The following is a 13801-nucleotide window of genomic DNA, read 5'->3' as shown; positions in this document are numbered from 1 at the left end:
TACTGGTTCATTCCCTAGATACCCACAACAGCTAGGGCTGAGCTAGACAGAAGCCAGGATCCTGAAACTCTACCTCTCACATTGGTGGCCTGGCCCACGTACTTGGGTCATCTTCGGCGGGTTTCCCAGGAGCACTAGCAGGGAGCTCTGCTGATCAAACTGGCACTGTGACGCGGGATGCTGGCATCTTAATCCCCCCAGCACAACGCCGGCCTCTTGTTCTCCTTCTGCTTCAAGTCACTGAAGGTGCCCTGTCCCCTGCAATCCGCCCGCAATCCTCTCTCTTGACTGCCTTGTCCTCTTCCTCCCAGCCTTTATGGCTCAGGCTCTATCTTCAACTCTCTGTATTCAATTCAGTAAACACCTTCTTTATTCTCATCAACTCTTGTCTCAAATTTGAAATATCCAAAACCAAACTCTGGCTCCTTCCCCTTGAATGGTTAATGTCAGTCTGCCCCCGGATGGCAGGACCTGTTCTGCCCTTCCCACCCCAGTGACACGGCCATTGTGGGGGTGAGTGGACGGACTGCCACCTCTGCATAAGGGCCACCAACATCCACATCCTGTTCTCACTTCTCTTCCTAAGTCTCAGGTCCTTTTTTTTCTCTAAGATTAATTCCTTTGCTTTCTGTGATTATCTCCAACTCAGCATGTCTAAATTAGACTCATCACTTCTCTTCCTGTATTTGATATCTGTTGCCAACAAATTACCTCCAGACATCGCAACTTAAAACAACAAACATTTTAACAGCTTCTGCCTCAGAACCCCAGCAGTGGCCTAGCTGAGAGACTGCGCCTCAGCTTACAGACTTCTGACCTCCAGAACTGTGCAACTGTGTGGTTTGAAGCCACTAAGTCTGCAGGTACCTGTTAAGCAATCCTGGGAAGCAATGTGCAGTTTGGTGCTTCGCACACCAAATGTTCTGTGGGTCTTCTTCCTTCACTGGAGCATCTGCATCGTGAAGACTGGACAGCATCCTCCGCTGTGGGCATCCGTATCGGGCACTCACCGGGATTCCTTGCAGGGTGTCTGAGGCAGCTGCACTCACAGATATGCTCACAGATAGGAGTCACTGCTAGGACAGAGTCTTCAGGGTCCAATCAGGTTTTCATGTATCTGAAAGTCACAGAAGGTCACGTGCAAACTGGCCAGAACGGGGTAGAAGGAGACAGGTTGGCTCATTGTGAAACCTGTGAACACTGTTTTTGTGTATGTAGCTGATTGTTTGTGTCTGTCCACAGCCAACGATGTGAGCTTGTCCTCAGGACCCAAGGAGTACCTTGGAATGCTGGAATACAAGAGAGAAGATGAGGCCAAACTCATTCAGAACCTCATTCTTGGTAGTAACACCTGGAGCTCTGGATGCTTGTTTTGTCTTTGAAAACTTGAACGTTGGTTTGATGCCGAAGTCCTGGGAAGGGGCGGTCCCCTCTCTTCCTCTATTGCTTCTTTCCATACCCCAGAGTTTGTCAGCCTCAGCACTACTGATCAGAAAGTCAGGGGTGGCAGGTAGGGACTGTAGGATAGTGAACAGACCCCTTGACTTCTGCCTGCTAGAAGCCAATAACAGTCACTGCTCATGACAATAAAAAAATGCCTCCAGACATTGCCAAGTACCCCAAAATTGTTCTCAGTTGAGAACCACTGCCCTAACCTTTTGCCAAGTCTAATTGTAGGGTCAAGGTCAAGGTAGAGGACACCTCTCCTCCTCTTTGTGTCACAGCACAGGAGCCATTGTGGAAGTCATGGTGGCTGTGTGCTCCATTTGATGACCACTGAGAAGTTCATTTGCAGGCAGTGTTTCCAGCCACACCTCAGTTATAGGAAGGGCCCAGCGTGTGCCCAAGGGCTGTGGTCTTAAAACTGATGTTATTACCTTGTCTTCACCATGACCTTCGCATGGCCGTGTGGCGGGAGAGAGGAAAGCTGCCTGGTCCCAGCCTCTCCAAGAGAAAGCTGATGTGTAACCTTTTTCCTCTTCTTCCAAATGACCCCTCAGAGCACATGAGCACCCCATTCTTGCCCTTCCCACCTTCGTTGGGGCACACTGTTCCCCCTCCGAGCCTACCCTGTCCTATAAAGTTTCTCTCTCCCCTCATCCCCACCCAGCCTTCCTGCTGCTCTCTCCTACCCAAGGCCACCTAGGCTTTCCCACTCAGGGTGGTTTCATAGGACTGTTGAGATCCCAGTCTGTCCTCACCAAGAGGCTGGGGTAGGGGTCCATGGAACTGGGGCTCCTTTCTTTCACTGGGGATCTGGAATCCAGGATTGCACGAGGGAAGAGTACAATCCCTCTGTCACTTATGCAGCCTTTAAAAAAGAAAAAGGAATTTATTTATTTATTTATTTATTTATTTATTTATTTGAGAGGTAGAGTTACAGCAATGGCCAGAGCTGTGCCGAACCAAAGCCAGGAGCCAGGTGCTTCTTCCCAGTCTCCCATGTGGGTGCAGGGGCCCAAGGACTTGGGCTGTCTTCTACTGCTTTCCCAGACCACAGCAGAGAGCTGGGTTGGAAGAGGAGCAGCCGGGACTAGAACCGGCATCCATATGGAATGCCGGCGCCGCAGGCGGAGGATTAACCTGCACCATGGCACCGGCTCCGTTGCAGCCTTTTCAAAAAGAGAAGTCAGAGGAGGAGGTGGCACCTGTGGGTTTTTGCCAAGGAAGGAGCCACAGTGAGTTCCTGAAAGGGGAGTGAGATCTCCCTGCATTCAGGCATTGCGTCCAGAACAGAAAAGTGAAAAGACCCCTTGTGCACCCTGACCAGAGGTTCCCCAGGAGGAGAGCTGAGCTGCTCAGCAGCTGTAACCCTCTTTGGCGCTTTCTTCTCCAGACTTGAAGCCCCGCGGTGTGGTGGTGAACATGATCCCCGGGCTGCCGGCTCACATCCTGTTCATGTGCGTGCGCTACGCAGACTCTCGAAATGACGCCAGCATGCTGAAGTCGCTCATGAACAGCACCATCAATGGCATCAAGCAGGTGGTTAAGGTAGGGAGCTGCCCTTGACCCTGGCCCTTGATATTGGCTCTATTTTGGGAACACCTCGGGGAACACCTCACCTTTTTCTAATTCATCTTTGCCTCAGTCCTCTTGATCATTCAAAACAGTTTGAGGACCACTTGCTGCAAGAGGTAAAGCAGGCTGGTGCCGCGGCTCACTAGGCTAATCCTCCGCCTTGCGGTGCCAGCATACCGGGTTCTAGTCCCGGTCGGGGCGCCGGATTCTGTCCCGGTTGCCCCTCTTCCAGGCCAGCTCTCTGCTGTGGCCAGGGAGTGCAGTGGAGGAGGGCCCAAGTGCTTGGGCCCTGCACCCCATGGGAGACCAGGAGAAGCACCTGGCTCCTGCCATTGGATCAGCACGGTGCGCTGGCCACAGCACGCTGGCAGCGGCGGCCATTGGAGGGTGAACCAACGGCAAAAGGAAGACCTCTCTCTCTGTCTCTGTCTCTCTCTCACTGTCCACTCTACCTGTCAAAAAAAAAAAAAAAAAAAAGGTAAAGCAGCCAGGGGAAGACAGGTGGACCACGATCTACCAGTAGACCTCAGAGCCTTACTAGCAAGACTGCACCCCGTAGTCAGTCACTACCTCCGCCACCTCTGTCCCCTTAAGGTCTGAGAGTAACAGCTGCGAAGAATATATGCAGAAACTACCAGAAGTGCACAGAAGGTAGGCTTGTGGCACAGCAGGGAAGCCAGTGCTTGGAATGCCTGCATCCCATGTTGGAGTGCCTGGGTTCAAGTCCCAGCTCTGCTCCCAATTCCAGCTTCCTGCTAATGTGCACCCTGGGAGGCACTAGGTGATGGCTCAGGTCCTTGAGTCCCTGCCACCCACATGGGAACCCCAGAGGAATTCCTGGATCCTGGCTTTGTCTTGGCCCAGCCCCAGCTGTTGTGGGTACTGGGGAGTGGATAGAAGAACTCTTTCTCTCCCTCTCTTCCCCTCCCCATCCCTCTGCCTTTGAAATCCATAAAAATAAATTTAAAATAGAAAAAAGTTTTATTTTGGTGCAAAAACATTTTGAAATCTATATGTAGTTTTTTTATAGTACACATTTTTCCATGAACTTTTTGAAGACCCACACATACATAGATTTCAAAAGATTTTTGCATCAAAATAAATTTTTTTAAGATTTATTTATTTATTTGCAAGTCAGAGCTGCAGAGAAGGAGAGACAAGGAGAGATCCTCTATTTGCTGGTTCACTCCTCAGATTGCTGCAACAGCCAGAGCTGAGCCAAGCCGGAGCCAGGAGCCAGGAGCTTCTTCTGGGTCTCCCATTGTGGGTGCAGGAGCCCAAGCACTTGGGCCATCCTCTGCTGCCTTCCCAGGCACATTAGCAGAGAGCTGGATTGGAAGCGGAGCAGCTGGGACACAAACCAGCACGCATATGGGATGCCAACACTGCAGGCAGTGGCTTAACCTGCTGCACCACAGCACCAGCCCCCAAATTTATCTTTTAATTCCATTTTTCCATGAATGCTTTTGAAGTCCCCTCACGTGTCCTTTCAGTGTAACAAATATGAATGAAGAGCAGTGGGAGGAAGTGAACAAGTGCTCATCTCTTCCTTTGGAAGTTGTGCAGTTCTCCCTTCAAAAACCACATTGTGGACTTTCTATTTCCAGTTCATAAGTGAAGACGAGCTGTGTGTTAGTGGGGGTAGTTACTTAGTAAGGCTAAGCTCTTCCAGCTGAGACACCAGCCTCTGTCCGCCCAGGATACACAGCATCCTTCCAGAAGGTGGAGGGTTTTCCTTTGCTCACAGCACTTCCACAATGAGGCTGGAAGGTGCTTGTGCTCCTCAGGTTCATGCAGGAACCCCGGTTCCTCCCAATTTGCTGTCTTCCAGCCCATAAGACATTGTCTTCATTGGAATGACTGGGCAAGCAACCATTGAATTATATATTAGAAATATATATCAAAAATCAACAACTGAAGTCTTTATGAGCAGTCTGTCTCTTCATGGTGTGCCATGGAGGTAGTGATCAAAAATGACAATGACAGAGAACGGGGCTGCCTGAGGGCTAATCCAACAGTAAGATAAAGTTCATTGCTAATTTCCTTTCCAGCTATACCATAACCCTGAGATCATTCTTAGTGTATTGATTTATTCCCCTAGTAACCCAGTAGGTGGTGAGTGGGTCCACGGCTGTCACTAGGCATCAGAGTCTCCTCCACAGACCTGGGTCCTCGTTTGTAGGGGCGGCTGCTCTGTATAAAGGGGTCTCCGGTGATGCTCGGCTCCGCGGGCAGCTGGGAACAGGCGGACGCCAGAGCGGGTAGGGAGGCTGGTTCAGCACAAAGCTGGATTCTGGGCTGGCCGGGGTGGAAATTCCGTTAGCCACAGTCTGTGAAGTTAGACCAAACCTGCTTTCTCTCTCCTTAGGAAATGACCACCAGGTTTATAGCTTCTGGCCCACATGGGACGGGAGTGATAAAATACAGAGCCAGTATCTGCCAGGCTCCTGCAGAAGAGATGCAATATTAATACTGGGATCTTTGAAATATGTTGCAAGTTGTACCTCACTATACACATATAAGCTCTTATCATTATAATCTAATTAGTTAGGGCTTTAGAGAGTAAAAGAAATTAATTTTGTTCAAAAGCCACCAAGTAGTAGACAAGTAAGACAAGTCTGTTCATGGCCCAGAGGCACAGGTGATCATCAAGCCTGATTTTGTCTTTCTTACCTTTTTAAAGGAACATCTAGAAGACTTTGAGATGCTGTCCTTTTGGCTCTCCAACACTTGCCATTTCCTCAACTGCCTGAAGCAGTACAGTGGAGAGGAGGTAGGGGCGCGGGCCTGCTTTGTGTTTGTGCTGAGTGTCCATCTGTGACCTCCCCCTGAGCCAGACCTCAACAGGGGGTTCGGGATCGGGGCTCCCAGCCCGGGCACAGCCTCGGTGCCACCTGGCTTCCTGGCCTCCTCTTCACCCAGGAGGCCATTGTACACTACCTTCTGGGCTCCTGGGTGTCCACCACGGGCAGGAGACCCCTGGGAGAGATTAGACCTGGGGCAGGATACCAGGCTTCAGCTTCTTCAACTGCATTTATTTGAGTATTGGGGGAGGAGGGGAGAGGGAGAGGGAGAGAGACAGAGACAGAGAACTTCCATTTGCTGGTTCATTCCCCAAATGCCTGCAACAGCTTGGGCTGGGCAGGGGCTAAAACCAGGAATCAGAGGCAGTCTGTCTCTCCCATGGGTGACGAGACCCAAGTACTCGAGCCATCACCACCACCTCCCAGAGTCTGTGTTAGCAGGAAACTGGGGTCAGGAACCAGAGCTGGTGTCAAGTGTACGTACTCCTTTCTGTATGAGACATGGGCATCATAACCAGCATCTTAACTCCTACGCTAAGTGCCCACCCCAGCATTATATTACTCATGCATCCCAAATTGATGTGGGAAGTAATGGCCTTGTATGTTCTTCCACGTGGGTAGCCGGCTGTCCTAAAGGAAAGTAAAGTGAAATGTGAAAGCAATCTGACTAGGGCTTTAGAACCGAGGAAGAGATGAGTACAGGAAATCCAGCCTCTGACTGAAGTACCCAAGTGGGAGGGGGTGCAGACTGGTTCCTCCACGAGAAGATGGGATCTGTAAGATGCCAGGGAATAGACTGTTGTCATCCAACGCCATTTATCTGGTGGTCCCTTGTTTATCCCCTTCAGTTATGAGAGAATGTCCCTTTCTCTGGGTGTTTTGTTAGTTACTATGTTTTTAATTCTCAAATATCTATGGCACTTTTCCACCTGTGCTTTGTATCACAATGTCCTATTCTTAATGTTCGCTTTCTCTTTTATCTCTTTGATCATGGTAAGCATGCTGTATCAGTTTGCAGAGGCTACTACAACAAAATATTGCACACGGGGTGGCTTAAACAAGACAGATTTATTTTCTCGCAGTACTGGAGGCTATAAGTCGGAGACTGAGTTACAGCGCAGTTGGTTCCTGGCCAGGGTCCTCCTGGCTTGCAGAGGGCGCCCTTCTCCCTGTATCCTCACGTGACCTCTCCTGAATGTCCTAGGGAGGGAGAGAAGGAGCGGGGGGGGGGGGGGGGGGGAGGGAAAGGAGGGCATGATCTAGTGTCTCTTCTTACAAGGACACTAAGGCTGTGGGATTAGGCCCTCATCCCATGACCCCATTTAACCTTAATTATGTCCTTAGAGGTCCCATCTCCAAGTACAGCCACCGTAGGGGTTTCAAGCTTCAACATATAAACGAGAGTGGCAGGGCCACCAATATTCAGTCCTAGCACGCATTTTAAATTCAACTGGTCTATGCCCTGTAAGGATGTGAATCTCAACGACTGCATCTACTAAACCTCTTAGAGCAGCCTGTTTCTTTGGCTCCCGCCTCTTTTTCTAGAAGCTTCCATAGCAGTTGTGTCTCACTTAGTCCATAGACTCTGGAGGTTCATATTAGGTGCAAGTAGCAGTGTGACGGACTGAGATGGTGGAGGAAATCAGTGCTGTTTCTTCTTGGAGAAAGTAGATGCTGGGGCGCACGTGGAGGCACAGCAGGTGAAGCTGCTGCTTGCAGCACTGACATCCCATACGGGAGCCCTGGTGTGAGTCCCGGCTGCTCTGCTTCCAGCTCAGCTTCCTGCTAATGTGCACGGGAAGGAAGCAGATGCTGGCCCAAGTGGTGGCTCCTGCCACCAACACGGGAGGCCAGAATGGAGTTCCTGGCTCCTGGCTTCAGCCTGAGCCCGACCTGGCAGTTGTGGCCATTTGGGGAGTGAACCAGCAGATGAAAGATCTCTCTCTGTCTCTCCCTCTCTCACTGTCACTCTGCTATTCAAATAAACACATGAATCTAAGAAAGAAAGGGAGGGAGGGAGGAAGGAAGGAAAACGCTATCCCAAACATCAAAAACTCATTTGATACAAATTGGACATTCAGCTTTAAGCTGCAGGAATTACATACTGTAGAAGCTGATTGATTGGTATATGATTAGTATAGGTGGTATTCTAATTTCTTCCATGTCTGTATTATTCTCATATGTTTAAAATTACTTTCAGGAATTCATGAAGCATAACAGTCCACATCAGAACAAGAATTGCTTGAACAATTTTGACCTCTCTGAATACAGACAGATTCTCAGCGATGTGGCTATCCGCATATATCATCAGTTCATCATCGTTATGGAAAACAATATACAGCCGATAATAGGTAAGGAGAGAATTGACGACCAATAGTATTTATAGTCACATGGAGTGTTGGGTGTATAATTATGAGGAACACAGTAACATCATTTAAAAAGGCACAAAAACATACTTACATAAATGTCTACCTTTTAATTCTCTGCTGGCTTAGAACGAGAACATAAATAATAGTACACTGCCGATAGTTTTCTCTCCATAGGGAATGACTTCCTGAATAAAACCACTTGGGAGCACTTCCGCTGTGGCCGTTTATGCGCTGCCGCTGGTGTGGCTACTCCTGAGGATGTGGCTACTCCTGGGGCTCAGCTAACTGTTTTTCCCGTCTCAAAATGCCATTCGAAGTCTTGTATACTTTCCTCAGCCTCCTGAAATTGAAAACACCTTAGACTTCAAGGCAGTGGTTCCAGACCACGAGTTCCGCTAACCGCCTGTCTTTCCTGTGAAGTCGAAAGAACAGCGCTTCAAGCCTAGAAGAGTTGCTACTGTCTTGTTTTGAACAGCTGCCCCTGCTACCCCCTTAGGCTGTCTGTCTGTCTGTCTGTCTCTCTCTCTCTCTCTCTCTCTCTCTCACACCCTCTCACCCTCCTCAGAACTCTCAGATCCTTGATTCTTCTGTTTCCCCCATCACAGCTCCATCCACTGACACACAGACAATGTCCCGTATCCTGAAGCAGAGGCCTGAGCAGTGGGAATTGTGCTCGGGGTGACCCCAGCTCCTCCGTGTCCCCCCTTCCCCCCGCAGTGCCCGGCATGCTGGAGTATGAGAGTCTGCAGGGCATTTCCGGCCTCAAGCCCACAGGCTTCCGGAAGCGGTCGTCCAGCATCGACGACACGGACGCCTACACCATGACCTCCGTGCTGCAGCAGCTGAGCTACTTCTACAGCACCATGTGCCAGAACGGGCTGGACCCCGAGCTCGTGCGGCAGGCCGTGAAGCAGCTCTTCTTCCTGATCGGGGCCGTCACCCTCAACAGCCTCTTCCTGCGCAAGGACATGTGCTCCTGCCGGAAAGGGATGCAGATAAGGTACCGCCGCTGAACCGCGCCTGCGCCCGGGAGGCAGGGCAGAGCAGGGCCGCCCTGCTTCTGGGTCCAACCCCCTGTGGGGCGGACCCCGCAGGTGTGTTCAAGAGGTGTTGGCTGGCGGATGTGCCACAGCGCTGTGGCCGCGTGGCCTTACCTGAGGACAGATCATCAGGCGCCTTAACCTCTGGCTCTCTGAGGGTCTCCTGTTCTCAGCCAGCACTCGCCATGTCCTTTGGGAGTAGCACTGACAGGTGGAGGGCCCAGGAAACAGGGGAAGTGTATGTGATTCCCACCCCTGAGACACTCAGAATAGCTCAACAGCAATTCCAAGCAAGCTACGATTAAGTTACAAACAAGTATTTCGGGAGATGCTGCAGAGATGCAGAGACGAGACTGACCTGGATGGGCAAGTTTGGGGAGCCAGAAAGGTGTGCACTGGGTGATAGAGCTGCAAGAGAAGCACGTTCCAGGCAGGGGCAGCGGGCAATCGCTGAGTGGTGGAGCTGATGGGGGACCCCTGCTCTGGGCTTCTCCTGGATGGCGCTGGGAGGTCTGTGTTGGGAGCTGCGGGACCAAGGTCGGGAGGGAGGTTGGATGGAGCCTGTGAGGGCTCAGAACCCCAGGCATTTGGAGTTCACCGGAAGCCACACTAATCCAGTCCTGAGATGTGTCAGCCCTGCATCTCCATGTTGAGGAAACGCGGACTCTGAGCTGTCAATGACTTACTCATCAAGCGATTAAGAAGCATGTGATATGGGGCAGGTATTTGAGGGTTTTACAGTGTGTGTAGGAGTCTGGTTCCTGTAGGTGATGTGAGAACCTGGAGTGCCAATGATGGTAACGATGCATGGGATGGTGCAGAGAAGCTGTATTGAGCCAAGAAATACATGTGAGGCATCCCTGATACCTTCCCAGCACCAGGGAAACCTCCAGTTGCTCAGCCCCACACACACGCTGGAAGGCGTATTCAGGACTGGCCTTGGCAGACGGGTTTCTGTTCACTGAGAGAGGAAAGTGTTGCATTTGTGTCACAGGCCCTGAGCAGGGGCCCCATCACGCTCCAAGGTAGCGTCAGCCTGTGTAAAGTAAAGCCATAAACTCCATTGTCAGTCTATCAGCGGGTCCCCCAAGAATGAGTAGGGACATGCGTGAAAAAGGGACATGAGCGAGACACAGGGCTGTAGACCTGGAACAACTCTGAGGACCAACATCTGCCCCCATCAGGGCGAGTACTTTTCCTTTCATCAACTGAACGTAGTCATTAGGGAAGCAGTGCCTTTGCAGTGCTGTGTGAGTAGCACATACATTTTGGAGGCATTCATTCATTCAGATAAATACTATGTGCCTGCTGAGAGCAAAACCTACAGAGCACTGGAATTATCTTTATAATGAAGCCACAATCGGCAAAATAATAAAACACAAACACATGAGGAGTTGTTCATCTGGAAGGGCAGCAATGGGCCTGACCTTAGAGATCAGTGAATTCAACATTCAATTTTGTTAGCAGCCTTGTGGATGCATAACTTCCATATCACAGGGCTCACCTATTTAAAGTATACAATTTCACAGCCTTGGCATATTACAGTGTTGTATGTCCATCACCATCATGCAATTTTAGCACATTTCCATCACTCCAAAAAGGAGCCACAGGCCCAGTCGCTATCCTCATTCCCCACTCACCTCCACACAATCCCTAACTCCCTGCCCTCCAGCCCAGGCATCCCCTGACCTGCTTTCTTTCTCTATAGATGTGCCTGTTTGGGACTTATTTTTATAGAAATGGAGTCATGAAATATATTATCTTTTGTGAGTGATTTCTTCCATTGACCCTAACTCCTTGGAGGCTTATCCATCTAACCGATGTCAGAATTTAATTCCTCTTATTGCTAAGTGCTGTCTCATAGTATGGGTCCACCACAACCTGATTCCCCATGCGTCGGTTGGTGAACATTGGGTTGTGTTATTTGGGGGGGGGGGGGGGGGCGGGTAATGCTGCTGTGAACTTTTGTGTATAGGTTTTTGTGTGGATGTGCTTGCCATTCTCTTGAGTCTCTTTCTAGGGGCGGAATTGCTAGGTCATGGAGTAATTCTGTGTGTAATCTTGAGAAATTGTTTTCCACAGTAACTTACCATTTTACGTTCCCACCGGCAATGTAAGGGTCCTCAGACTCCCAGTGCGTCCAGGGGCCTCACTGCTCAAGGTCACACTGTGCAGCCTGTCTCAGAATTTCCAAACCTGTGGTAACTATGACAGAAACAGGAATAAAAACCTCAGCCAACTGGAGGAACGCCTCCTGCCATGGAAAATTTCCGCCCATTCAGGGAAAGCAAATCAGCTTTTTATATCTGTGAGAGACTTCTCTTCAGCTATTTGTCCCCTTAATAATTTTCAGAACTCCAAAACTTACCTCAATCACTATTGTTTGTTCAGATTTCCACGTTCAGTTCTGTTCACGGCCCCTCATTCCAGGCCACCGTGATGCTTAGAAGCCCGGATCTTGAGGACTGGTCTTATGGCCACTTCCTCCTGTTAGAGCCAGGCTGTGCCCCTGCGGCTCTCCGTGAATTCTGGGACACCCCCGAGGCACGCTGGGGGATTCAGGGAACCTTCCATAAGGTGTTTGCTCCTCTGGCTCTCACTGCAGGTGCAACATCAGCTACTTAGAAGAGTGGCTCAAAGATAAGAATTTGCAGAACAGCTTAGCCAAGGAAACGTTGGAGCCCCTGTCCCAGGCAGCCTGGTTGCTCCAGGTCAAGAAGACAACGGACAGCGACGCCCAGGAGATCTACGAACGCTGCACCTCGCTGTCAGCTGTGCAGGTGATCAGCCTTGCTGCGCGTGCCCCTGGCCCTTCGTCGTGGGCGGAGCCCTGTAATAGGCACTGCCTTTCCCGGCTGAGCGAGCAAGAGGCTGCACCTGACTCTGTGTTCTCAGGGGAGTGCAGCCCTCTTCCACGGCCCAGCCTTTTATCTCAGGAGTATTTATTGAAGACTAACTGTGGCCTAATGTGTATGACACATGCCCTGTCCTAAGCTCACAGATGTGTGTGTGTGTGTGTGTGTGTGTGCATGCGTGCACTTGGCAAAGGGGAGGAAGAGGCTGAGGCTGCAAGGAGAGTGTTCTCTTGCCGCCATGTCACTATGTGATTTCTCTCCGCTGCCTCCTAGACCCTTCTTCCCTCGTGTCCTCTTTTCTTGGAAATGGCTAACACACAGCGCCTGAGCAGGTTATAGCAGAAGAGAACCACCGGGATTCCCGGGCGTCCTCAAATCGCTAGAACCATTACTTCTGACAGAGTTGTGCATTCTCTTGGGCTGACACCATGTTATGTGGCGTTTGCAGATCATCAAGATCCTTAATTCCTACACACCCATAGACGACTTCGAGAAAAGAGTGACCCCGTCTTTTGTTCGCAAAGTGCAGGTGAGATCCTTAAGGATATGGCTCTTCATTTAACCTGCCATGGCTATGCAGGACTTCCGTGCAGAGTGAACGTGACGGAGATCCAGGAGCGCAGTACCTCTGCCGCTCCTGCAAATAACAGGCACTCAGCTGAAAGGCAGCAGGCCTCCTTCCCTGCCAGACTCCCCACTTATCAGAATCTCTCCTAGTCCTCGTGGGAAGAGAATGACATCACCAAGACCATGACTCGCTTGCTGTCTTCCTTCAGTGGATCTTGTTTCTTTAAAAAAAAAATTATTTATTTGAAAGTCAGAGTTAGACAGAGAAGGAAAGGCAGAGAGAGAGAGAGAGAGAAGTAGGTTTTCCATCTGCTGGTCCGCTCTGCAATTGGTCACAATGGACAGAGCTGTGCTGATCAGGAGCCAGGAGCCAGGAGCCTCCTCCAGGTCTCCCATGTGAGCACAGAGGCCCAGGGACTTGGGCCATCTTCCACTGCTTTCCCGGGTGCTTTAACAGGGAGCTGGATGTGAAGCAGAGCAGCCAAGACTCAAACTGGCACCCATATAGAATGCAGGTGCTGCAGGCAGTGGCTTTACCTGCTACGCCACAGCACAGGCCCAAGGATCTTGTTTCTTAGCGGGCTTGGGATACTATGCAGATGGAAACAGAGGGACTTGGGGGTCCATTTTTCTTATACAAGCATACTTCAAAGCATTCATGGTAAGTGAAATTAAAAGTTAAGGGGTTGGTGTTGTGGCACAGTGGATTACACCACTACCTGCAATGCTGGTATCTCATATGAGTGCCAGTTTGAGTCCTGGCTGCTCCACTTCCAATCCACCTGGAAAAGCAGGGGATGATGGCCCAAGAGCTGTGTCCCTGGCATGCATGTGGGAGACCAGGATGGAGTTCCAGGCTCCTGGCTTCAGCCACCCAGCTGCGAATATTGAAGTCATTTGGAGAGTAAAACGAGATGGAAAATCCCTCCCCTACCCCATAACTCTGCATTTCAAATAAATAAACCCTTTCTTTAAAAAAGTTTATTTTGATGAAATTTAGAACTCCATGCATAGTTTTGTAATAATACCCACTTTTCATGAGCTTTTTAAACACCCCTTATATATATGCATTTCAAAATTTATCTGTTAATTCCCTTTTCCTTTAAACTTTTTTTCATTTACTCCAATCAAAATAGTGTATCCCAACA

At 50.1% G+C, this 13801-nt stretch overlaps 1 protein-coding gene across 2 annotated transcripts in view; it reads left to right on the top strand.

Annotated features, from left to right (window-relative positions):
• Nucleotides 1–13801, top strand: part of MYO5C (myosin VC) — a 96685-nt gene that overhangs the window by 80003 nt on the left and 2881 nt on the right. For both annotated transcript variants that reach the window (XM_008268992.5, XM_089309467.1), the window contains 7 exons: nt 1243–1341; nt 2837–2991; nt 5702–5791; nt 8023–8173; nt 8909–9191; nt 11837–12011; nt 12535–12615. In XM_008268992.5, the coding sequence (XP_008267214.4) occupies nt 1243–1341; nt 2837–2991; nt 5702–5791; nt 8023–8173; nt 8909–9191; nt 11837–12011; nt 12535–12615 (1034 nt within the window). The remainder of the gene's footprint in view (nt 1–1242; nt 1342–2836; nt 2992–5701; nt 5792–8022; nt 8174–8908; nt 9192–11836; nt 12012–12534; nt 12616–13801) is intronic.

This window comes from Oryctolagus cuniculus, chromosome 12, assembly GCF_051225735.1.
Source record: "Oryctolagus cuniculus isolate XC-2025 breed Fujian yellow rabbit chromosome 12, ASM5122573v1, whole genome shotgun sequence".
Lineage (NCBI taxonomy): Eukaryota > Metazoa > Chordata > Mammalia > Lagomorpha > Leporidae > Oryctolagus > Oryctolagus cuniculus.
Note: the sequence above shows the minus strand (reverse complement) of the source record. Positions and strands in the feature narration are given on the sequence as shown.